Source organism: Symphodus melops (assembly GCF_947650265.1).
Source record: "Symphodus melops genome assembly, chromosome: 3".
Lineage (NCBI taxonomy): Eukaryota > Metazoa > Chordata > Actinopteri > Labriformes > Labridae > Symphodus > Symphodus melops.
The window spans coordinates 9,492,563-9,519,548 of NC_136693.1; the positions used below are offsets into that span (position 1 = coordinate 9,492,563).

The following is a 26,986-nucleotide window of genomic DNA, read 5'->3' on the forward strand; positions in this document are numbered from 1 at the left end:
GGCTTGTCTGCTTTGATAAACTGAGGACGTGTATGGAATGCACACTCGCTCACACCCTGAAACACAGCACACAGACAGACAGACACACATTAAATGAGAAAAGTGCGTCGAACAAAGTAAAGGAGAATAAAGTAGTCAAGTTGAAGCTCAGATTGTGAGCGTTCAGGCAAGTCAGGAGCTCAATCGTTAATACAAATAACTTCAGTGCACGGAGCAGATTGATTGTCTTTTGGTTCAATTGAGTTTGGCAATCCTTCATCTCTCATGCAGTCACATGAACAACGAGGGACTCACCTTGCTCCAGAGGCGGGGGTTTCACACCCGTAGCCTTTAACTTGAGGGCTTCTTTTGCGGACATGTCGCAGCAGGACCCTTTGTTGGTGTCTTGGTCGCTATCAGCCTGGTCGCTGTCCCCGTGACCGCTGTCTCTGAGGCTGGCTCGCTCTGGGTCTTTGAATGTAGAACTACTAGACAAGTAAACAGAAAAGGGTAAAGAGTTGAAGACACAATCTATGGGCTTTTGTTTTAATTTCTATCTTCAGAAGGAGTCTAGAGATACAATGAAACATTAATGAGCAGCCCTGCATGTTTGAAAAAAAAAAAAAAAAAAAAACAATAGATGAAAAAATATGATCAAAGATTGAATAAAATGCATCTTAAAAAACGGCACCCAATGTACAGTCTGCTAACCTAGATGAAATGTGAGAAGAAAAAGTCTTTGTTCATGATCATATTTTATGTATTACGGAAGCTACATTAAGAATTCACTTTTCGACAGAGTTAAATGTGCATGTCTTTAACCCCCTTCACAATTAACTGTCAGTTTATTTACAGTTTACTTGAATTAAAGCACTGTGTTGGGACTATTGGAGAAAAGAAAAGAAAGGTCTGAGATGCAGTGATGGTTATAGATCCTGACTCTTACCTTTGAACAAACTGTTGTCTGCTACCCATATAATTAGGCTCAGTGGGGAAATTGTCCGTCTGTGGAGCAGAGAAAGAGAAAAAAAAAAGCATGTAGTGGGCTTTACAGAAATAAATCCTGCTGTGATACAAGATCTCCCAGTGACATATGATTAATTAGGCGGAAAGAAAATGTGGTAGAGGACAGAGCAGGGGGCAAATAAAGGACTGGGGGATCTGAGCTCTATAGCGTTTGGGTTCGAGCATTTCATTAACCACATCAAGCAGGCTAATTAGCCATTTGAGAGTAAACCACAGAGCTGTGCATCAAATCTGCCAGGCATAATGTAATCAATAACTGCTAGGACAATAATAATCCTGATGAACATAGAAAAAACTTTGCACTTACTGTGCTGAAGTGTTAGTGAAACACTTGCAACGAAATAACAGCACCTTTTTCGGGGGAAATTAAGCTATTTGTTCACACTTTTAACAACATTTCTGTGAAAAAAGTGTCGACTTTCTTAGTTTCAACACTTTCTTTTTTTTCCAGAAATAATTTGTGAGGAATAGAAGCTTGTACATGTCGAACCATCTGGTGTTTATTGGGTATGGGCTTCATGCTATATGGATTGATAGGAATACAAATTTAGACGTTCTTTACTGTCATTCAAACTTGAACTTTACAGTGTAGATAAGAACGAACATACAAACACAGAAAGGTGAAACCTTTCCCACACAAACAAAATGGCATGTATGGGAAAATACAGCAGTAAAATGGAATACTCCTACTAACCCTATACGGCACAAACACTCTTTAATCCTCGCTGCTGTGTGCAGCAGCGCATTACAGACTGGATCAATCACAGTGGCAATGGAAACTCTCTCTCCCAGTCTTCCTCTCTCTAGTTAATTATAATAAAAGTGTGGTATATTAAAATTTTTAATCATGTCAGTTGAGATAAAAGGTCAAAAAGGTACCCGTTTCTTTGTGGCATTTACAGGCAATCACGTCAACCTTACTAAAAATAAAAAAAGAACTAATATAAAAACAATCAGGCGTGCACACTTTACTGTAGGAACACAGAAACTAATGTGTTTATATTTGCTTTAAATTATTAAAGTTGTATCTCAAAGTCCCTGTTGTGCAGAGGTAGGAAGGGTGGAAACAAATGGCTCAAAGAAAAATAGCTTTCATACTGTTGTAGATGTATTCATCATGGTAACACAAATAATTACCCCTATGTAGCGAACAACTCTCGGCCCCTGAATTGATAGCAGTAAAATGTCATGTTTAGTGAGTAATGTCTCCTTGTGCCAGGCTTTTTCACATGCACAGCTTGACTCTCAGTCGATAGAGTATTTCAATGTCATCCGTGCTCTGCGGTGGCTCAGTATGAGGCAGCGTGTGTGAAGGTCAGACAGGCCACCTCAGTACTTTGACCTTCCAAGCTTCTGCCAACACCTTTATCCGAACCTAAACACTTGATTTCACTTTAGCCTTCACCAAGATTAAAAGGAAAACACCCACAAAATGTATCAAAAGGAATATAACCACGGTGCAAAGGAAGAATGAATGTTTGAGGTAGTTTGGCATTGAAATGATAACAACCGGAGATTTTCTTTATAAAAAAAGGAGATGGAAGCCTTTATACTGATGTGCTCCTTCTGCGTTTCTATTGCCAAGGACTCACCCTTGAATATACTTTTCAGTATATTCAGGGTATGAATCAGATCAGGATGAAAAGACATGTGACAAAAAAACCCGAAAGTTGTGCTTTTATTATAAAGGGTTTAATGCTCTGTGCACCTGTGTAGTAGAGCACACATTCAATGGTATTTTTGTGCATACATTTATGCATCATTTTCAAATCACAATGGTGATAAAGAAATCAGTATTCATAAAATGACCTTGTAATAATCAAATGTGTTTTCTCCTACAAATAACTTTTTGTTAAACATCCATTGAATAAAAAAACGACATACAAAATCCATGGTGTTTTTTTTTTTTGGAGGGGGGACCCAAGTAACGATCATGTACATGCATGTTGCACTTAAAGTAGCATTTGTGCTACTTCCTCCACCATCTACCCCCACCTGCAAGCCAATAAAAAGCACATTACGCCACTTCATAGAAACCTCTTTCCTGCCAATTAGAGTCCAGGCTGATCTTAAGCTTCCATCTCTTCCTGTCTGTCCGTACTGCCCAGCCCTTGCACAACAATGGGCCACTATCCAATTAATGGATCGATAATGGCCAGCATGGGCTGCTTTGTACTTAGACAGTCAGAGCCCACAATGAATACAAGATAATTTCAGGGTTCAGTGATAAATTCTAGCTAGATGTCCGGTGTCTTTATTAGCCTTTAAAGTCAATGCATCATACAGTCCATAAATACATTGAGTTGCCAGAATCACTGAATATTCATGTTGCATGCCTGTGTGAAGGGAAACAGAATAAATTGCTGTTTTTTTTTATCTAAAGCAATCTTCTGTATCGAAATCTATTTTGCGGTGGTTTCCAGGAAAGAGGCGTAAGATGTTTGGCATAGCTGGTGTCCTCAGTCAAAAGAAAACATAACATTTCTGATAAGTAAGCATAAACTTAGCAAGTGTACATCATGAGGACGTAACTCATCTTCATTCCATTGAAGGCAAATATTGCTGTGACATGTTCTGAAAATTTACATTTTCTCAAATCTTTTCATTGTTCTCTATAAGACTAGAAACTGTTGTCTGCCTTAGACAATAGAGAAGACCTGGTAGCTTTCAAACTGTCATTTGAGTTTTTCTCTTTATTGTCTCCAACAATAAATTCATCTCCAGTCGCGTCTGTCTTATTTTAAGTGTTGAAAGCTTCAGACAACTTCAATCGCACCTGCACAATTTGCATTGCAATTTCTCTTTATAATAATTGAACTCAAGTGAACCGGACTGAGTTACACTTAACTGACTGACTTCAGCAGCTTTATCCGACTCGCTGATTGACCTTTAAGGTTCAGAGAATAACTGAAAACATTAAAAGCAAAAGGAACTGCACTGGTGTATGCCAATTAACTTTGTGCAGATGTATCTGAGGTCAGTTTGAAAGAAGCTTGTCTGACAATTGCAGATCCATGTCGTTGGACAGTGCTGGGGATGTAGTGTTGTCTCCAGTCCAATGCAGCAAGGCCACAAAGGTCAAACAGACACTGAGTACGGTGAGGCTGAGTAAGTGTAAAAAGCTGCACTATGTTCTGTATTCCCATTGAGACCCTAAGACTGAGCGAGCCGACAGCAGGCCGATTGAGACAAATGGGACGAGAATATTGGAGAGCGTTTCTATTCTCAGGCCTTGTTGGTGCATTTTGGGACACTGTTCATTTCTACTGGGCTGTGCTTGTGTGTATGTGTGTGTTTTGATATGTAAGGTAAGGGTGGTGAAAGAGGACAAATTGCAGCTTCTCTTTCACACATCATTGGACACCTCTCTTTTATTCACAGGAACGAAAGTGCACACCCCCACCCCTTCCTACCCTGCTAGGTATGATACATGCATTTGTCCTTTACTGTCTTCTAAACACACACATGGTACTCTGTCTGTGTGTATGTGTGTGAGTGCTTGTGTTTCTTCATGCTGATCTGAATGGCTGTTTTTAATTTGATCAACTATGTCTCCATCGTGCATGAATGTGTTTGTTTTTTTGTGTGTGTTTGACGTTACCAACAAGGGAACTCTAGCTTATTCCTCTTGGAAAAATGTAGCTCAGCAGCAGCCAAATGGGGAAGAATGGGGAAAAAAGATAAAACAGATTGAAATGGAGCTCAGAGGGACAGAAAACACAGTGGTGGTGGTGGTGGTGGTGGTGGTGGTGTGTGCGTGTGCGTGTGTGTGCGTGTGTGTGTGTGTGGGGGGGGGGATAAAAAAACAGGAAATAAAAGATTTAAAAAAAAAAAAGAGGACGAGGAGAACAAAACAGCAAAGTGAAAGACTGATAAAGGAAGTAAGGAAAAAAGGGCGGAGAAACCAGACAATAATTAGACTACATTGATTACCCAGTGGCTGAGGAGCAATTGTAAGTGATCAAATCTAATTAGCAGCTCCTATACATCTTCCTGCAGATAACAGACCAATCAATCAAGGGGCTTAAGTGATCTTAAAGCCATCACAGTCGACTGCCTGCTAAATATCCACCATCTTCCAAAAGACTGACTCAAGATCTGCTTCAAATGACTTTCAGACCAGTTAGGAAGTGTACCCTATGTCATTCAGTGGACACTAGATTGGTTTCAACCACATTTAAGGTCTTTTTGTTCAGGATAGACACCATTCTGATAATTTGGTCTTCAACATGAACGATATTCTCTTATAAGATGTCCCACATTTTCAAGGAGTTTAAGTAAAGATGTCTTCTTTCATCTTCCACCAAACATAACTCTTTGAATTCAGTTGAATGTATTGTGATTGTTTGTGTTTAGAACACAATGTGCACAGCAATTACAAAGACAACATCCTTCAAAAATAGATATTTCACTATAATGACTTTGCAAAACCAAAATGCAGCATGTTCCAGCAATTTTACAGAGAAACGCGAGATGAACAAGTTCAGCACAAATAGTTGTAAATTCTATATTACTATATTAAGTGTTAGATGATTACCTAGAGAGGCCAAAAAAAAGATCTCTGTATCTGTATTATTCTTCGGCTTGTTAAACCTTTGCCAAATGTGAGCTAAACCCAGACCCAAATCACTCGTAAATTTCAAATATGCACTGATGATGTTGTTCCTGCTAAAGGTTGAGAAAAAAAAAAACTGTTTACCAAAACTTCTATGTGGAACAAGCATAGTTGTATGTGTGATGCAAGGAACAGCTGAATTCAAGCACGCAACCCCAGAAAGCAAGGCGAGGTCTAGAAAAAACACGAGAGGTTTTCTGTTTTGCAGCAAAGAGAATCACTGTTGAAAGGAGTTCTAAAATAAACCAGTTGTGTTATTCTTCTGTACCACACATCTTCCCCAAGCCTCCCATAATTCAGCTCGGAATCTAACAGTCCATCAACTTTTTTTTTCTTTTGACAGTAGGATTGTTGGCCCATGTTGTTGTTTTTTTCCATATATATATTAAAAGAAACTCTGAGCTGAGGTCTTCCGAACTCGGCCTAATGCATACTGATCCCTGACAGCAAAGCCATGGTGAATATTCAACTTCGAATTTTGTGTAGAGCTACAGCCCTCATTATCGGAATACGTGGAGAGATACAAGTTGTATAATCTCCTGTTGCTTGTTATCTAGGAGGTATGATGTCCAGTTGCAGTCTTGACTGACTTTTATGCTCTTTGCTCGTCAGACTCCAGCAGAAAGATAAATAAGCCCCTGCAGCAGGGGATATGTGCAGAGTTGCTCGCTGCAGTGAGTTGCCTGCATAAACTGTGTTCGATTGTGCAACAAAGTTTGTACACGTTTCCAGATCTGTCACATAAATGATTGAGCTGACACGCTGTGTGGTTAATGCCCGGAGTTTCTCTGATATTATGCAGTGTAAAGAAATCGTTTACTTCATAAACTTGATACATGTACACTTGTGCATCCATTCTTGTGTCGTGAATAGGTATCAGCTCTGCTTATAAATGACATTAAACTCTAGATGTCAATTTCTGAATATATCAGAAATATCGGCAGGACTTCAGTTGAGTAGGGAAACAAGATGGGAAATTAGTGTCAGGGTAAGATAACGTATCTCTACAGACTGTTTCAGGAGATATTGATTATTTGTCCCGGCTTGAAATCAGTCATTTAAAGTATCTGGCTTACTGACAGTCTCCCCTCTCCATCTTTTCTCTAATTGTGCTATACTTGACTTCAGTACCACAAATCTGTTGGAATTCAAGGTGAATATAGTCTGCAACACGTGCAAGTATTAAGAGTCTCCACATCCTTGAAATATTGTGCCCGTTTCCATTTTTATAGCAGTCTGCCTGGCTTTTTGTCAAATTGATGTTTCTGTGCTCATTTGGGGGAGAACAGTGCTTTTTTTGCTTTATTAAATAGGGCTAAGTAGCACTTTGGAGGCTTTTACATACAGTTGCATAAGCAGCATGACCTCTCCCTTGCATATCCACCACTCACCAGCAAAAAAACAATATTCATAATTAATATGCGACCACTCACATTGCTTGCCTGTTATTTCGGTTGACCATCCAGTGTTATTAGAGATGCTTATTATTGGCTCACTGGTAAGCAAAAAGACATCTTAGCATTTCAACCTTTTTCCTTTTTTGAAGCCTGAATAAACTAATGCACGTAGTGATGGTGATCATAGTCCACATAGTGATGAGAATGCCATGCAAATCAAACAGTTGGCTTTTTATTTCCGACCACAAAGCACGAGCAGGGGGCTGAAAGCATGAACAGGTGAAAAGTAAAAGAAGGGGTGCAGAAGGAGCGTGCTGGGGAGGTCGTGCCTGCATCCCTTCATCAAGAGAGATGAGACAAACACACAACTTCAAAGCTGATTTCCTTCAACCTGTGTGGTTACTGCTGATTTATTATTCCCTTTGAGGAAGTGCCTGAGTGAGAATAGATATAATTTTCTCTTCTGTCTACAAATGACTGCTTTGGTCTCATTCTGAAGATGGTTTCCATATGTGCACGTAGGGTATAGGTGTGTATTATTAAGAGTAACAGCTGTGAGTCCATTGTTATGCTTTTTCTGCCCTTTTTTCTAAGAGCTGCTTTTGTATTTGTCATTCATGCTTCATATTGATGTTTGTCATTTAGTCTTAATTTTTTTAGACAAAATTATATTTTAAGAGGATGAAAAACTGATGATAAACTGAGGAATAAACAGATCCAGCGTCTGAGAGACGGTCAACTAAGTAGAGTTACGCTCTATCCTCAAGCCCGTCATTTTAGCCTTGAGAATCAACTCACGTAGAAGATAATAAAACACAAACCTCCTGAGAGAGTATGTATACATAAACTTTGTTTTCTTACTCTTCCTCTCTCTCTCTGTCATAAACATATGATTATTCACAACAGGTGCTGGAGATCTTTCAGCCTAGCCTATTTTATGATGCATGAAAAATGAAATGATCGGCCTAACTAAACCCTGCATTCACAAAACGGCATCAAAACGTTGTCCAAATAGAATAATCTCTTTACCACAAATAACATAAAATATATACTCATGAGAGTTTTTTTTAAATGCCTATGCATGTAATTGATTTATTAATGGGATGATGAAGCTATTATTGAATGAATCATCCTTATCTAACTAAAAAGGATATTACCCATAAAGTGTTGTGATGTTGACCAACATCCCCTCAGGGAAAGATTACAATAAGCTGCTACATTGGAAAAACACAACGGAGGCTTGATGCTAAAGCAGCAACTGTCAACATCTTTTTTGATTTTTTTTTTTCCTTTTCTAAATAGAAGTGCATAAAACCAAGTGACCCATTTTACAATGCAACTGTACTTACAAAATGAAATAATTTGATTCAGGATGAGAGTTTCAGTCATGGAATCTCTACCTTTGTGGCAGAATAAAAGACTCATTGTTTGCCATTTTTAACAAGATCCTTTAAAAAAAAAAAAACCTTTGTAGTTGCAGCTTCAACAGATTTTTACCAAGTTTCTTGCCATTGAATAGAAACCTATTTTTCCAGCGTATAATACTTGCTGAATACAGCAGTTAAGCAGCTAAATGCTGTAGCCTGATTAGCATAACGTTGCTTATGTCCCCAATTACCAAATACAGTACATTGGCTAATGCAAGTTTAAGGGGCACCAGAATATACTTTTGTAAGATTTTCAACCAAACTTTTGAGCTGCAAATGATACATGTATGATCTGACATTAACTTTGGAATCTCCAGTATTATTTATTTGACTAATTGTTGATAGGAAGTAGACAGACAGACAGACAGACAGACAGACAGACAGACAGACAGACAGACAGACAGACAGACAGACAGACAGACAGACAGACAGACAGACAGACAGACAGACAGATTGATTTTTTAATGACATAGTCATATGTGAAGAAACAAAGAGCCTGAAACTGAGTATATCTGATATCCCGAAGTCATTATTATGAGGTGCATTTTATTGCACTGTGAACAGTGCAATATAATGAGGCTGTCTGCAGCTGGTGTGGGCAGTGAAGACAACACTGGACATAAAATTAAATAAGACCCAGGATGAACTGAAAAAATAAATGTTAAAGCTAAATGCACAAGATGAAGAGAGTCATACTGGAAAAGGTTGTGACCCCATCAGTGCTTTAAAAAAAGAAGAAAGAAAAAAACACCTTGATTGTGTGCAGAAAAGGGCAAGAAGTACTTATGATTCTAATCTTTCCCCTTGTTATTTTTGCAATTATCTTCTTCTGTATTTTTTCATAACGTCTGCATCATCTACCAGCATTATCTTTAAAAAATACAACATACTCGCAATTCAGCAGCCAACTCAGTCTCGACGGCCGTCTCTGAAGCAAGCTCAGACGAAACGTTCCTGCTCTGAAGAGGAGGGGTGACACAAGATGCTGTTTGTACTCATATCAACACAATCCACATCTGTGGCGGTTGAGCCCCCAGAGGAAGTGATAAATGTTGCTTTTGGCACGGATGTTTTTTTTTTCTTACACACAAAAAAACCCCTAACACAGCAGTTTGCAACCATTCCAAAAATAGAAGTGTTGTTTTCCCTCACTACTTGAGACACTTTGTGTAGACACATTTGAACCAGCTCGTCTGGCTGGCTTACAGCGGGGATCACTCTTGTTATTGATGAATGATGAATGTGTGAGCTTTTGAGAAAAAAAGGAAACAGGAGGAATTGAAAACAGAGGTCCTAATTTCATGTTAAATAATTTACCCACAGTTGAAATGGTGAGGAAAGCAGTACAACAAAAAAAAAAAGAAAAAAGAGGAGAAGGTGCAGAATGTGATCTTGGTAAGCCACTAATCATTCTGTACTTGATCATCAATAGTTACAACAGCTTGGCCGTTAACTGAAGTGTTGAGTCAGCACTGACCTTGCTTCACCCTCATTAATCCAAAGCCACCACAGCCCAAAAACCCAAGGCTGTTGCAGAGGTATGCAGTTTAAAGACATTTAAAGACATGAGTAATCATGTCTTTAAGAAAGTAATCACACATACTGTAAGGACGAGTTTCACGTTTACTATGCCTCCGACGAATATTACTATAAAGACCTCTAACGCAGTATTAGTATCAAATCTGACTAAAGAAACAAGCATTTTATCATTTACATTCAAAACAAACCATCCACTAAATGTGGCCTAGTGTGCGCGTTAACAAGACGGAAGCTGAAAGCTCTGGAATCAAAACATTAGAGAACACAATTATTCCATCTGAATTGATGTAGGAAGAGCTGCTCCATGGATGAAAGGATTGTAGATATTTCCCCAAAGCCCGGAGCAGAGGCCAGAAGCAGATAAAAAGAAAACGCACAAACGGACACACAAAATGCATGCACACACGTCTAATATCAATACATAAACAAGTTCACAATACACGCACACACCTGCGTTCTCTCTCTCTCTCTCTCTCTCTCTCTCTCTCTCTCTCTCTGCTCACACATGCAGAGCAGATGGACTCTGTCTAATTTCCCTTCAAGGTGACCTATCTACTGTATATGTATTGGGTCAGAGGATTTTGAGTGGAGGAGGGGCTGAGCAAAGGAAGATAGGAAGGATGCTGTCCATGCACCTGGGTAAAATCTGACAGGCGAGGCTTTAGCATAATGCTCTGTTGTCAAAGCGTTGGACGCCACTTCCTCTCAGACTCTTTCAAGTGCATCTATTGTGCATTAAGAATCTGTCAGACCAGCTTTAGCATTAATCAGCTCGTCCGCAGAAGAAACAATCGCACATAATCTCAAGCTCTAAACCCTGCTGACCTTCTCTTCAAATACACAGATAACTTCCCCTTGAAACCTCAGTCGTTTAAAGGCACACAGACACAAGCTCTGGCACTGCCAAGTACTCTTTTTTTTCTCCTCTCCCTCCCCCTGTAGTCTATCTGATTGGTTCCTCCCACAGCAGCACCCATGTCTCTCCACCTGGGAGTACATCGACTCAGCATGTCAGCGTGACCTCAAAGAGGACGCGTTTCAAACAATGTGTGTGGGGGGGAGAGAGAGGGAGTCGTTTTACCCCATCAATCTGGAAGTATAGGAGTGGAGAAGTGAAGAGAGGAGAGGAAAAGGGAATAGAGAAGGGTATGATACACATGTTCCATTCATCATCTCGGCAGTGTTGAGAGTGTATAAATAGCAAAGATGTGTTCGGAGTTATCACTGAGCCAACGCTTCCATCGTGGTACTTCATTTATTAAGACTGTGTGGGGATCAATACGGCCGACATATACACTCTGTACTGTTGACAAGATAATCTCATCATTATGAATTTGGCTTGAGTCGTCAGTAACATGAGCAATTGCAACGCTTATCTGAGATGACAAGAACGGAGAGAAAGAAAGGGGGATCCAAAAAGGATGGGAGAGGGAGATGAGGAGCACAATTTTTTTTTTGTTTTGTTTTTTCTTTACTAAGCAATGCTCAGAGCGATAGATAATGAAATACAGTATTTCAGTACAAAACAGAGCAAAAATCAATCAAGTAACGCAGCAAACCAGCAATTGATCTGAATGCTAAAGGCCCCAAAATGATTTCTCTCTCAAAGACACAAACCCAGTGAGGGGCCAATTGAGTACATCTGTGGCAAACAATGGAAGCAGATGAAACCGGCCAAATACACAATTTTCGATACGCCATTAGCACTCAGTGTATCCACTGCTAGCCTGGAAAGCAGACGCATTCAAACGTGTGGGGGCAAATCTTGTATGCACACCACTTAGTGGACCTTTTGTTTAAGCAATAACATCTGAGAGGGCCGACTCATTTTGCCTGTGTTTCCACAAAACACACAACAGCCGCTGCAAAACACAGCGGCTGTCAATTCCCCTCAGACACACACGGGGCTTTAGAAATGCGAGTCAGATTTCAAACTGTGTCACAGATATAAGCAGGGGCAGAGGAAACTGTTGGATCTCTCCTATTACAGTGTCGGATCGTCTTAGAGACACACACAGACATGCAAACAATACGCTGGCCGGATTACACAGTTTGGGAAACTACTCCTCAAATTGCAAGGCCAATTGTTGTTTCTGGAATGAGTGACTGCAGTGTGTTCCAGTGGTTGTGTAAAGGAGGAGAGGGAGCTTCAAAGCAGCTTGTTTTGACGTGTAGTTAGGTGAAATTAACGCAAATGAGCTGGTGTTCATGCTATATCCCTCCAATCAATTCATCACATTACTGATGACACTGAAGAAGTGCTGAACGGTGGAAGGCAAGGACAAGGAAGGAAAGATCCAGGGGAGAAAGGGATAAATCATTTCTCTTAGACTAATGAGATAGAAGGTGAGAACAGATTCACATAACTCATTCTTTGAGCTGCGTGTTGTTTAAACAGCACATGCCTGGGGGGCAAAGTGAAGGAAGATGTGGCAGAAATAAAAAGCTCTCTCGGAATTGGACACGTGCCAAGACACAGCGGAACGGGTTCCACTTTGTTTGACTTTGAAAGAGTTTGATTTACAGCAAGGAGACCCAGCTGCTGGCAGTTCAAAGCATACATCTCCACACCGTGTACGCCCGTGTAGCCTTCTGTGCGCTGCGCATCTCAGCGCACATTACTGTGAGGTCACTCCGATATGCACACACTCTACGGCTGCAGCTCCAGGACCCTGCTGCTCAAAGCGTTAAAGTCTAATGAGCCCAGGGGGGGATCTAAGGGCCCTCAGGGGGCAGGCGGCCACCACAGGGGAGCCCATTCCAATCTGAGAGAGCCAGCTAGACCTGTGCTTGTGAGCACAGCTGGAGGTAGCTCAGGTCAGTGTGTGCACATACCTACACACACGCAAAGATACATCTTACGTTCCCCCACTGTGGAGGTTATGTTTTGTTTTCTTCTTTTTGTGACCTCTGTTGATGCCAGGTTGGCCTATAGTTCCTGAGTAATTCAAGCACAATTTCAGTAGCATGAAGGTAATTTTTTTTTTCAAATTCTAGTGAGTCCCTGCACAGATCTCTTCTCGTTTTTCAACAGTAAAGTGGAATTCAAGCATTTGTAGCACAGCGAAAAAACGCAGCATGTTTTGGTTAATTCATGGATGAGTCATTATTTCTAGCTCAGTCTAAACCCGGTTTCATGAGAAAAGAAAAAAAGGCTGTGAAAAGAAAAAAAGAAATAGAATCAAAATACAGCAGTACTGTACCATGTCTCAAACATGTATGCTTCTCCAGTGTCAGCAGAGGCTGCGAGCTGAGCTTGAGCAAAACATTAGCTCATTTTGTTTTTAGGTGCTCAACTTGTTTACAAGTTGGATTCCATATGTTTACTGAGCAATGCCAAACAAAAATTTAGATTGAAAGAAAATACAAAGCAAGTGAGAAAGTGGAGAGATTACTGAAGCATTCCCTCAGAGGGTTTTTTTGGGGTTTTTTTTTTCAAAGTTTGTTTGTGAAAATTTGCTCTTAAAGTTAGTGCCTTATCACTTGAGGGTTAGACTCTATCTCTTCAAAATGACCATATATCTATTTTTTAATAGCTGTAGTCTCTGAGCATCATCTGTATCAGTAAATAATCAAGCAGATGAATCTGTATTTGGGTGCAAAAACTGTATAACAACAACACTTGTCACTTAAGATGCTACATGGAAACTTGGAAGTTAATCCAAGCTAAACTTCAAGCTTTACTTCAGTGTACAGATTTGCTGTATTAGGCCTGATCATGCACATCCCCTCTATCAAAAACACACACATGCACTCACAATAACTCCAGTGTGAATGTCTCCTGACAGTCCACAGTCCTGTTATCATGACTATGCCATCTCCAGTACACTGCTTCCTGTTGGACCAAGCAAATTGGTTTAATGTGTCCGGCCTATCTGGCTTCCACAGAGGTCAACTTGTGTTCTCATATCCTGTCTTTCTTTCTCGACACTTGGATAAAAAAAAGAGAAAATGTCTTTGTTGCCTTGCTTTGCTGGGTCAGGAGGTCGGCTAGAATTATTCAATTATGCAGCTCCCAAACACTCTGTGTCCACATGAATGCACAGCAGCTGGCTGAAAGGATTCCTCGTGGCTGACCAACAAACCCGATATTGTGAGCATATTCATTATTGCTGATCACTTTACATCACTCTTTTTCTTTCGACAGTTAAATCCGTTTTGTATAAAGTTACAGGACGAAACCGTGTCTACTGGTAGACCGAGTTAAGGCCCACCATTTATATTCAATTATTTAGCAGGGTTACTTGGAATTTTAAGAATTTGCAATAAATAAAACATCTGCCTCCACAGCTTGCTCACATCTTAAACAAAACTTCTGGGTACTATGCATCGCCAAGTGAACTGTAAGTTGTGCGAGTCTCTAAAGAATTTTCAGGCCTGCGTCTTTTGAAGAATTTCTTGGATGTAGAGGTCCAAGTAAACATGGAAGTATAAAAGGAAAAAAAAAAGATAAAGTCATGGTAGTGTTAACAACTTTAAGAGCGGATTTTCACAACCTTGAAAACCAAATTACCCGCTGAGGGAAAGCTTCAGTTATCTCTCCACTTTCTCACTTGCTTTCTCTTTTCTTTCAATCAGAATCCAAAAGTAAATGAATGCTCAAACTCTGCTTGCATCAGAAAATAAAAGCTTCTGTTTACCACTTAACCAGAGGAACACCCCCCCCATCCCCATAACAAATATGTAGTCATAGATCTCGAGTGTTTATCGTGACATCTTCCGCTTTCCTTCTGATTTGTTAAACGCTATGATTTATTAATGACATAGGATGCAAATATAGCTGCTGTTTTCGTGCAGTGCATTACACTTCTGCAACAGCTTCCAGACACGCTGATGGATTTGTGGTGCAACAAGCACCTCTGAAAACCAAAAACATCAGCAATTCCGTCTAATAAACCATATATTCAATGACAAAAATGTGTGTATTTTGGTTATGTAGAGACGAGATAATTTACTGTTCTTCCCCAGAGCAACCTTCTGTGGTCTCGCTGCACTTCCTCCTACTTGTATCTATCATATGAGCTTGAGGGAGATGAAGAAAAAATAAAACTGCCTATTAATAATTTAGAATTCCAGCGTGTAGTGTTATGTACAGTAGCAGCAGGTTTATTTGAAGAAATATGAAGATACACCCTAAGGGGAGCTGATGATTTTTTTTTAATGCACTGGCGAGCTTAAATAAAAGAAAATCTGGTTAAGTGGCCAAGAAGAGCTCAACCACAGGGACCCAAAATATACACATTACAAATGGCTTCTTGAACTGTCCCCACAACCCACCAAAAGAAATCATGTTCGTGCATTGTGCTGCTGAACTGCTCAGTCCTGTCTGGAAGAGGACTTCGGTGCATACAGGTTTATTCCATATAGAAAGCTCCAGAGGAAAGCAGTTATCTAAAGATGAAGGGAGAGGGAGAGAAATGAAATAAAGAGCGCTTTTCAATTCATTGCCTCGGTGGCCACTGAAGTGTGGGAGCAATTTCAATACAATATACAGCAGAGGCTTTGATAAGACTTTTTTTTTTCGCAAGGATCCTTAAAAACAGCCACAGCCTGGTTACATGTGCATCCCTGTGTTTGAGTGCACTGGTGTCTGTGTGTTTATATGTGTGTATGTGCATTTCTTGGAGGAAGGGTGTTTCAAGGTTCGGACAAATGCAAGATTGTCCCGCTCATAAAAGGAGAGGAGGCTCTGTCACGGAGCCTGCCAGCTAAAGGCTTAAATCACATGCCTGGAATACACAATGACGTTACACCCCCCCCCCCCCCCCCCCCCACCCCCCCACACACACACACACACACACACACACACACACACACAATCTCTCTAAATTATGCAGAGTAAGACCATTCCTAGAAGCATTCATTTCCAACATCTGCTCCAAGTGCATTGTTTGAATACATATGCTCAACCTAAACAGATCAAGGTAGAGAACAATGTACCTCCTATATTTTATCCACAGTGCGTGATCACAGACACACATCCATTCTGCTCTTTACAGCATGCTTCTGCCAGTCATTGCCTGAATGCATTCAAAGACCTTGATTTACTATTATTATATGAATTGTTACAAGAGAAATCTAATACACTTTCTATGCAGTAAAACTTGAAGCCAATTTAAAATATCACACATTCAGTGTCTGCTTGGTAAATGAAATCATTGTCATTCAAAATACTGTCATGCAAGCAATTTAAGAGAAAATATGATACATCATGTGTCTGTAACGTATTTATGTTTGACATTTTCCATTAGAGCAGTAGGAGCCTCCTTAACAAGAGACAAGTGACAGCGTCAAGTCAGCATATAGGCAGGAGCCCCTTTTCTCCTTGGCGCCCTCGTTTCAATGCCACCAGACACAAGGCAGAATGTCGCCACCTAAAGGCCACCTTTCTCGCCATCAGACTCCCCCTTTGCCTCAGTACCACCTGCACCTTATTAACATGGATGCTCTCCCAGCGAGACAGAATTCTTTTTAATTAGAGTTTCATGGTGAATCAAATTACAACTCTCAAAACTTATCAAAACAAATCAATATGATAAATTATGGGCCAATTAAAAGTAATGACACAGGAGTCTTTGCAATGTTTGGTAACAATGAGGGCAGCTCGGAGAGGAAAAGAGTATACAGAGTGCAGCAGAGAGACATATTAACCAGTCAGTGGGCCGCAGCCTGGTACAGCTGCTGGAGCTAACCATTATGTGGGCCAAAATCCTAACATATATTCAAGACCAAGTGGGCACAGGCACACTCTTTGGAGTGAATTACTGAAATCCCTTCTCCCTGCGCATTGAGGAATTTTGCAGGAGATTGGTTTTAACCTTGATTCCACACTAAGTAATTCCCTTCAACGCCTTAAGCGGAATTAGGCATCATTACGTATCATCCATCTCCTCATCCCAGGAATTCTCTTCAGAAATGAAATGAAGCTCTCCACAAGGCCAGGCGCTGGCACGGTGGTGACAATGATAAGGCCAACAGAGCCCTGCTGATATGTTCATATTATTCTCCTCTCCCAGCAAGAGACCAAACCCAGCCTGTCTGCCAGTGCACCACTATAAAACATCATTAGAGGCCAGCAGCACTGTGGAGAGACACTGGGAGTTACAGGAAGCTACAGTAGGTTCCGATGCAGACAGCACTACTAAGGTGCCCTTGTGAAACTGACTGAGCAGGCGGGTATGCTCTCACGTTTTATCCATCTCTTTATTTATTTTTCCCATTTTGGCCTCTCCTCCCATGGCACTGTGGTGACAGATGGGTTGAGAGGCCTTGGGATCGATGGAAGGGGAATTCTGTCTTTGTTTCCTGACATTTTTCCCATAGCCACTCTCCTCTGACTCAGGTTACTTACTGTCCACACAGTAGGAGAGATGAGGCAGTAGCTGAGAGGAGGGGGGGAGGGAAATAATACGCTTCTGTACAGCTTCTGAAGAAACTTAATGCCTTAGGCCATCTCCCTCTACACAGGTTTCCGTTGAATAATACAATACAGCACCCTACACGCTTGATGCGTCAAGGGGACTCTCTGTAAACAACACACTAAGGAATGTGTTGTTGCTGCTCTCGCTTGTTTTCCCTTTGAAAGTCTGATGGGGGAGAGAAAAGTAAGTGCACAAAATGGGTGTGCAACAGCCCAGCACAGTCTAATTCATCATCACTACATTAGTAGGGAAACAGACCGCAGAATGGGTCCGCAATTATTCTGTCTCTCTGATTAGGAAACCTTAACGGTCTTTGTGCTGACCCTTGCCCTATGCAGCTGCCTCATAATAGAAGCAGGGCCGAGACTGAGAGTGGGAGCAACAGACAGTGGCCTTCCTCCCTGGTGGGAACACGTCACATCAGATCAAAGTCATCGTCACATCTATGTCCAGTGCAAATAGCAGGACTGAAAAGACAGTGGCGAATTTAATCAAGAGGCCAGTTGTTCAAGTGCATCCGGATGTAGCAGGAACAAAAATGACTTCCTCCAATTTTGCAAGAAATTAAGCCAAAGACAAAATGCATACTGAAGGTAACTCAAGAGTCTTTATTCTGCCTATCAAATCATATTAGGGCCATGAAAGGTAAACATCGGACAAAGGATTCTTTTGGCTCCAACTGGTCATTATCCCCTCTGTTACATACTGCTGTCTGAAGCAGGCTTAATCCTCGTCTGACACGACAGACTTTTAATGGGCTTAAGGCCAAAGACATAGAGAAGTTATCAGGTTAGAGGCTTATACACCCAAGTACTCAACACACAGCCGTGTAAAGTAACTGTGAAAATAAGTACAACGCGCTAATCTCTAGGAATTAAAATCCTTAGAATCAAGCACAAGTAGCTATATGTTTTCATATCAGATGTCACAGTCATAAGAACTGCCTGAAAGGGCAAATGAGGATCTGCCACTGTTTGAGCACATTTTGTATTATGTGACTGTCTAACTGATCTAGATGATTTATAAAATATTTTAGTCGGTACTTCAAAAAAAACAAAAAAAAAAACAGTCATTGCATCTGGATATGCAAATATCTGTGGGATAATTGGGTAGTTCAAAAGGAATTGGAGCTGAAAAAAAGTCACACCTGCTCATAATGTAACTCACAGCTAGAGTCTAAACCTTTTATTCCACAGGAAGGAAATGACAGTGATAGAGTGATTAATGGAAAAATTCTACATGAAACGGATTTCAAAAGCCTACCGTGACATATTTCAAGCACAACTGATTTGTGTTGATGTCAGTGACTCTGTTCTATGAGAATACTGGAATGACTGTTTAATCCTTCTAATGCTCAGCCCTCCCTCCCTCCCTCCCTCCCTCCCCTCCTTTCTCTCTGTGCTCCTGGGCCTCTCTGCCTCTGCCTGTCCTTATCTTCTCTTTCTTTTATTTTACAAAACAAGGGAAGGGGGGGGAGTTGATATAGGAAATGGGAGCTCTCGGTGTTGTGATGTGGAAATGGTGGCAATACAGTGAAGGAGAAAAGTGCAATTTCTCTTACCTGTATGATGGACATGCGGTTAGTAGGTGTGTCTGTAGTGCTGGTGACTGGGCCTGTGAAGCTGGTGTGGCATCCCACGTGGCCTTGGGGCACGCTGAGGTTATTGGCAGTGGGTTTGAGGTACATGACCTCTGACCTTGGTGAGCTGAGTGGCAGGCGTGTCTGGTAGTCAAAGTACATGGGAGAGGTGGCCAAGGAAGGGCTGCTTACCACATTCATCACATTCATGGCATCCCGCTCCTCCACCTCGCTCTGCACCAGCATGATGTCGTTCTTGTTAATCTTCTTCTTCTTTCCTTTTCCCAGCTGAGGGTGCGAGTACTCTGCAATGCGACAATTATATGTACGGATCTCCTTGTTTTCCTGTTTGCACTTGATTGCTATGGTCACCATGGCAGCCAGAAGCATGATTGATATGATACTGAGAGTAACAATGAGCGGAAGGGACATGTCCCAGTTCTGATTGTCCTTCGTGCGTAGCTGTCCATCAGGAGGACGTCCGTCTGAGGCCTTTATTAGCAGCCTGGCAGCAGCGGTGAGAGTTGGCTTGCCATGGTCTGATACTCGGATGATCAACTCCACAATCGGGTTCACATCATCCCAGAATAGGTGGGCTGTGCGCACTTCCCCCGTCACTGGATCAATCTCAAAGAGGTGCTCCTCATTGCCATCCGAGATCTCATAGGTGAGCCTCCCACTCTCGCCGTAGTCATTATCAACCGCCCTCACTGTTGTGACAATGTAGCCAACTCCAACATTACGGGGCACGTGGATTTCAGCTGTGTCATTCAGGAGAAGGGGCAGAACTATGACGGGGATGTTGTCATTGACGTCTAGAACACTGATGCGCACTGTGGCATTGCTCTCCAGGTGTGGAGATCCGTTATCTTTAGCAAGAACCTTGAAGTCGAAATACTTTATTTGCTCATAGTTGAAAGATCTCACGGCATAAATGGCTCCATTAGCAGCGTTAACATTTACATAGGTGTTGACGTCACCCCCACTCACATTGGAGTTCACTATGCTGTAGTACACTGTGCCGTTCTGGCCGAGGTCAGGATCATGTGCCAGAACTGAACCTAGATACTCCCCGGGAATATTGTTCTCAGGAATCTGAAGAAGATAAACTGACTTGGTAAAGCGGGGAACATTATCATTCTCATCGAGAATCTTTACGGTGAAGGATTTTGTGGAATTAAGAGGAGGAATACCATTGTCTTTAGCCACAATGGTGACATTGAACTCATCCTGTGCCTCTCTGTCTAAGGGTCTGTCTGTCACCACTGTATATAGGTTATCATAGTTTTCCTCAAGTTTAAAGGGGACATTACCCAACACTCTGCACTGAAGCTGCCCATTCCTGCCTGAGTCCTTGTCTGTGACACGGACCAGAGCAATGACAGTGCCTGGAGGTGCTGCCTCGCTGATGGCTCCCTGTCTTACTGATACAAAGCCTATATGTGGCCAGTTATCATTCCTGTCAAGCACTTTAACAGTGACTTTACAATGGCCTGGGATTGGATTGGGACCCAGATCCTTTGCCTGGACGTCAATCTCAATAACTGGGCTTTCTTCATAGTCAATTTCACCCTGAATCTTTATGACCCCTGTCCTTGAATCTATGGAGAAGAGCTCCCTGATTCTCTCTGGGGCATAGCCACTAAAAGAATAAACAACTTGTCCATTGTTTCCCTCATCAGGATCGGTAGCATTTAAGTCAATCAGGACTTTACCAGGGGGGGAATTTTCAGGGATTTCTACAACATATGAGGGCTGATCAAACACAGGGCTGTTATCATTGGAATCAATAACTTTAACATTTATCTGCATGGTACCTGACCGAGGATATTCCCCTCCATCAGTGGCTGACAAAATAAGGGTGTGATGGCTTCGTTCTTCTCGGTCCAATGGTCTTTGAATGACTAATTCTGGAAATTTAGTCCCGTCCCCACGGGATTTCACCTCCAAGGAGAAGAGATTGTAGTCATCGCGTGTTATTTGATAGGTTTTCAGGCCATTTTCGCCTGCATCTGGGTCATGCGCACTGGTCAGCGGAAAGCGTGTCCCTGGCACTGCGTTTTCTGAAATGTCAATATCAATCTGATCCGAGGGGAAAGTTGGTGAGTTGTCATTAATGTCCTGAATATCTATTTTGATCATGCAGATCTCCTTGTCATTTGCAAACACCTCCATGGAAAGCTGGCACTTGGGGTTTCTCCTACACAAAGTTTCCCTGTCAATGCGCTGCTTTGTGTACAACAGTCCGCTTTGGGGGTCTACATCAATGAGATGCGGAGCGGAGTTTTCCAGCACCCTGAAGTTGGCTTTCTTACCCTGTCCTCCCGGCCCAACCTGTTCCAGTCCAAGTCTGGCATCTTTGGCAATGTTCCCAATCACTGTCCCCGGACCCTGCTCCTCCGGGACAGAGTAATTCAAGTTTTTCAATGTCAGGGCTTGAGCCCATAAGAGAAGGAAAAAGAAAACAGAAAGATACATCCCCACTCCGTAAATGTCGCTTTTATCTATGTCCTGTTTATGCTTCCGTTGACCTGTTGATATTTTGTTCAAATTTGGTATTTCTGTTATTCAGGATCAAATAAAGAGTTCTGTTCATCATGTGAGGCCTTGGCATTTGTCTTTGTGGATTGTCTTTGCTCTGTCTCCCTCTTCCTTTGCCTCTTCCAGCAATCTGTGGAGCTGAACGCCTAATTTATATTCAGCTGAGCGCCCATACTCATCTGAACAATAATTGCGATCCAGTCCCCAAACAGAATCGTCATTGTTTAGTGTTCACTTGTACCACCTAAGAAAGAAACAGAAAAAAATGATTTATTTTTCACAAAGTCTGTGTCAATTTGTCACCTAAATAAAAATAGACTTAGCTGCACAAGCCATTCTGCCAGTGAGACATCAGATCCACCGCTGAGCCAAAAATGAAACAGGGCTCATGTGTAATTCATCTCCACAATTATGGGGGAAGCTTGTCAATTAGTTAACCTTGGGAAGACACTTGGCACTGCCCTGCTTCACATGGCTATAATGATTCTTCGTGCCGTTTATTTACTACATGCGATTTTAAAGGCACAAGGTTCAGAATGCAGTTTTTAATGTATCGCCAATGTGCAATGCACGACATGACCCTGGAGTGATAATGGACCATTCACACAATATGAGAATGTTGATGAAACTGTAATTTAGCAAGTTTAATAATATGGTAACACTGCAAGCGTACAATTGAAGATGGCCTATTGTGGTGGCTATTTAAATAAGTGTGTATAAAATGAGCCTCTTACACGCATTAACAAATCCGCATAATCCGGATATTCACAATGAGCCTTATAAAAATTCGGAAATGAGCTGCCAACATCTCGACACAGCCGTGTAATTCTCTCCACTGATGCTCTCGCTGCCTCTCTCTCTCGCTCGCTCGCTTCTCGAGTAAACGGTCTTTGGGAGAAGCTGTTGCATCCGCATGCATAGGGATGGTTGTGAAATAACAATCATTTGAAAATGAGCAATAGAAAGGGAAATGACAGATGAGACCTTGAAAGGACTAATGACATAATGTGAACTTACCAAAAGAAGCCGATGTAATAGTCCAGAAAATATAATAGTAAAAGAAAATGAAATAGTCAGTTCCAAAAGGGTTCAAGGAGAGTTTCATCCCTCTAACACTTCAGTAAAGGTACCACCCGTATCCTCTTTTCCCCCTCTATGTGCAGAGGGGAAAGCCACAAGCCTCCGATGCACGCGCAGGCTACAGTGCAGCGCAGTGGAAATAAAAAAAAAAAAAAGTGCTCCAGAAAAGTATGACTGTAATGTCAATGAGCTGAAGTCCTCTCCGCTGTCTGATTAGGATGCAGCGGCTCGCCTTCTGCCTGCAGTGAGTCACCGTTCATCAGGAAGGAAAACTGTTCGGAGAAGAGGAAGGAGAAAAATCCAGATGTGTAGGAAGGTAGATCCAAAGTTGTTTTTATTTTTTTTTATTTGTTTTATTGAAGAGCGGTGGATGTTTTTTCTCCTTGTCCGAAACAGCGCTGAGAGACTGAATCCCGGTGTGGCATTTTGTCCTTGTCCACGTCCCCAGTCAAAGTCCACACACAGCCTACAGAGAGAGAGAGAGAGAGATAGAGACAGCTGCTGAGGAGGTGGTCAGTAACAACCCCGCATTCTGCCACAAGTCCCTCCGTAGCTGTCAGGGAAATAGGGGTTTGGTTTTCTTGAATATGTACGCACTGTCGTTACTTAGTATTTCCCGCACGTAAACCAGTCCTAAGCACATTGAACGCTTCCTCTCACTGACTGAACTCCGGACACCGCATGGTGCATTAAACATTGTCGCTACTCCTCCGGCAGCCAATGAATTTGAAGAGGTGGGAAGAAGAGGAGGGATTCAACAGCCGCTTCGGGTACAGACTACAAATGATTGGTGGCTCGTAGTTCACCGGTGGTGCATCTGTGTTCTTTCAAATATCTCAGTTCATTGTTGTTTACAACAGAGGAAACCGTGCAGTTGGACAGCCTTGCCAAGAGACCTCCAGGGCCATTGCTTCAGCAGTTTAAAAAAAAACAGTTAGGTCATACTTCAAAAATAGAGATTTGAATGTTTTTGACATTGTGTAAAGTAAATCAACTGCATTTAACAATCCATATTTAGCCCCCTTGTAATTGTATGCCACATGCAGCTAAAATTGCATCCACCATATCTGGTTATTATTTAACTTCATGAATACAGAAGGTATTTCACTTGACGAAAAAATCTCTATTGTTTCCTTCACTTTCTATTTTTTTCATTTTATTGCCTGAAATCTTTTGTGTCATCAATCCATTATCTTGTCTCTTTAGTCTTTGTTCCAAAGTGAAAAGCAACAAGAGAAACAGTACATCTCCAATTTATTTTCCATCACCAGAATTACAAAAAAAAAACAATTAAAAGTACAATTGGCAATCAATCAATTTGTGTGAGTCATTAAGCAAACACGTCCAACATAAGCTTCACAGTGGGGCTTTTTCTTCTACCTGTGATTGTCCCGATCGTTTGACAAAAGGAGGATTCGTACATCACACAGGAATTTAGTTATCCAACAGATAGTTCTTTGTTCAAAAAAAACTGGAGAGGCTACCAGTTAACACATCATAAAGCAATGTGAACGCTCCTCAATCACTGAACTAGCCATATATTTAGGACTTAATATCTCATAACCCATTACACATAGAAATGTCAGATCACGGCCCGGGGGACTTTTTGTCATGATTTGATTTGACTGTTTTAATACTCTAAGTCTTTGACCATGCCCTTCATTTGGTGTTGCTATTTCAACATGTCAGCTTTGTTCAGACTAATCTTGTAGTCGATCCATGTATAAACATGGGTCTTGACCTCTTTGACTTTCTCACTGACCTTTATCTCTGACAGGAGGGAATGACAGGAGTGTCAGAAACATCCGTTGGCCGGATGGTGACCAAAGCTCATTATTAATCAGCAGGTTTGATGTAATAATGTCAAGATGTTGATAACTGATGAAGGTAAATGTCACATCACTGAGTCTATCTGCATACAGTGTTCGTGTGTGTGTCTCTATTCTGTTTGTGTGCTTGTGTGTCTATTCAAATGTGATGCATATTTTTATGCTGTGTACCTTCATTTGAAGTCTGCAGGTCGTGTAGGTGTTCCCATATTTAAAAAAAATTCATGTGGGAATGTTGAAATTAAATGAGCCAGATGTTTAAAACATGATAAACAGCATGTGTGGGAAATATAAAGTATTCTATCTTCTGTCGAAAGAATTTTAAAGTTTTTAAACCACATTTTCCCAATATGTTTCATCGTTTGCTCAAATAACATGTTTACCTTCTTTTCCTCTCTGACTAAAGCTACACACCGGCTTTAAACAACGCAGCGAAAATCACCTGCCTTGATGAAATGTCACCAGTGCCGCCAGAGATAAACCCAGCCATTAGCAGCTTTCTTCATTAGCCCAATTAAATGGCCCTCAGGAAATGCACTGACAGAAAGCGTATTTGCAATGGGCTGCTGGTGAACAGCTGCATTAAAACACAATTTCGTAAATTAAATTTCAATCTAATGGCAATGGCCTTTCTTCAGGTGGTAATAAGCAGGAGAGAGAGAATGCCTTTTCCCACCTGTACTATTTAACCACTTTCTAAAATTCTTCACTTTTTGTTCTTGTTCTTCTTGTTCTTCTTGTTCTTGTTCTTGTTCTTGTTCTTGTTCTTTTTCTTCTTCTTCTTCTTCTTCTTCTTCTTCTTCTTCTTCTTCTTCTTCTTCTTCTTTCCTTGAGCAATAGCACATGTGTTTCACTCTCCCACCACAGAGAAATCCAAACCATAAAGATGGACAGCATGCAGTCTGGGTGTGTCTCTTCCACTTCTGTCAGTGAGAGAAAAAAAAGGAAAAGAATCCGAGTCGACTTCTATACATGGAGAGTTTTTCCAGCAGCAAACTGTCTCCTCTTTCACCGCTATACTCTCTGCCTGTCTGTTGTTTGTCTCCCACAAAAATTCCCTCCATGTTACCTTCTGAATCTGCTCCTCCTCTTTTCTTTTGAACACCATTCAACAGTTTTCAGTGTCAGAGTGGGAGTAGTGTCTTATTGTTGACTTGACTTTGGTTCAGCAATAGTAAAAGGCTTGATCTACACACATTTCGAGTAATCTTCAGTCTTTGTATTTGTATTTGGAAGTTGAGATAGTGGCACAATGGTTTCAAGGAAATGAGTCTTCATTCTGTGAAGACATAAGCCGTCTATATTAGTGTACACCAGTTAACAGCACCCGTGTCTCTGCAGTCTGAGTGCACTGAGCTATTAATGGTAATCTTCTGCGACAGTTGACATGCACAACATGCTGGATGGGACCTATGCACTGTATGTTGGCCATTGAATTCAACTGTCAAACATATGGTTCCTTACAATTTAATGCGAGAGACATAATGATTAAAATGAATTGAATCCCTAATTGCCTAATCCCTAATTAAGTTTTATTTCCTGGATATTTTCTTCCACTCTGTTGCTTTAAGGTGTCTTTTTCAAGTTGTAACCATATTTCTTGTGGCTGTTGCTTTTTCTCTGTTGTCGGTTTTTATTTATTCTTCTTATATATTTTGCCTATTTTTGTTACTGAAATCAATAATTAAATGTATAACCTCCAGTAATAGTATTATTCATTCGATCATTTGTAGCTTAATGCAAATTATGAAGCATCTGCATGCATTGTGAAGTAGAGGGTCAAGTCCTTGTGTTTGAAGAGGTTTCTTTTAAATAAAGGGACTTGACTTGATTTCTATCATTTAGTTGGTCGTAAGTTATGATTCTATTTTACCTATTTAATAAGATTATCAACTTTTATTCAAACAACTGCTTAAAAAAGAAGTGTTAAAACCTTTTGTAAATGACTTGACTCAGAACTAGGACCAACAGTGCACAACGTTAGACAACCTTTCCTCCATAACATTCAAGTTGCCCACTTAATTGTAGGGCTGAAAAGTGGAGAGAGAGAAAAGAAAGACCTTAAAACAAACAAGCACTTGGCATTATCACCATTTAAACCTCAACGTTTCCATCAAGGAGGCTTGAATTTACTTAACTGTTTTGTTCTGAAATGTTTCTAATAGAGGTAAATACTAATGAGCTTGGTCAGTGTTTACAGCATGAGCTAAGGGGATCTATCTACAATGTCCACTACACAGCCTCTATTTATTTCTGTCTTTGCAACAGAGACACTTAAATCCCTGACCCGACTTAGCAGGGGCATCAAGCCTGCAGAAAAAATAATGGTTTAATAAAGAAGGTTAACAAAATGCAACCCACATGCACTATGCACTGAGTCTGTCCACTTTGTGTATCTGAAAAAGTCTATACGGCATATGTGTCTAGAATATCAATCTTCTTTTCACAGGATAAAAATGTTAAGCTGTCAAAACACAACCTGCATCCGTTTTTGTGCATGTTTCTATTTGCTTGGTTGTATCTATTTTGTTAGTCAAAGCCTTGTAAGGCATA

General features: G+C 41.1%; 1 protein-coding gene across 4 annotated transcripts in view; it reads right to left on the minus strand.

Moving 5' to 3' along the window:
• Positions 1 to 23,529, minus strand: part of pcdh17 (protocadherin 17) — a 55,300-nt gene extending 31,771 nt beyond the window's left edge. The window contains exons 1-4 of one of the 4 annotated variants that reach the window (XM_079339089.1): positions 22,542 to 23,529; positions 19,176 to 21,768; positions 926 to 984; positions 295 to 464 (exon numbers count right to left, since the gene is read on the minus strand). In XM_079339089.1, the coding sequence (XP_079195215.1) occupies positions 295 to 464; positions 926 to 984; positions 19,176 to 21,461 (2,515 nt within the window). In that variant the 5' untranslated portion in view covers positions 21,462 to 21,768; positions 22,542 to 23,529. Of the gene's footprint in view, positions 1 to 294; positions 468 to 925; positions 985 to 18,965; positions 21,769 to 22,541 lie in introns of all 4 variants that reach the window. The other 3 variants (XM_079339088.1, XM_079339087.1, XM_079339086.1) reach the window with 3 other exon arrangements.
• Positions 23,530 to 26,986: the final 3,457 nt, after the last annotated feature.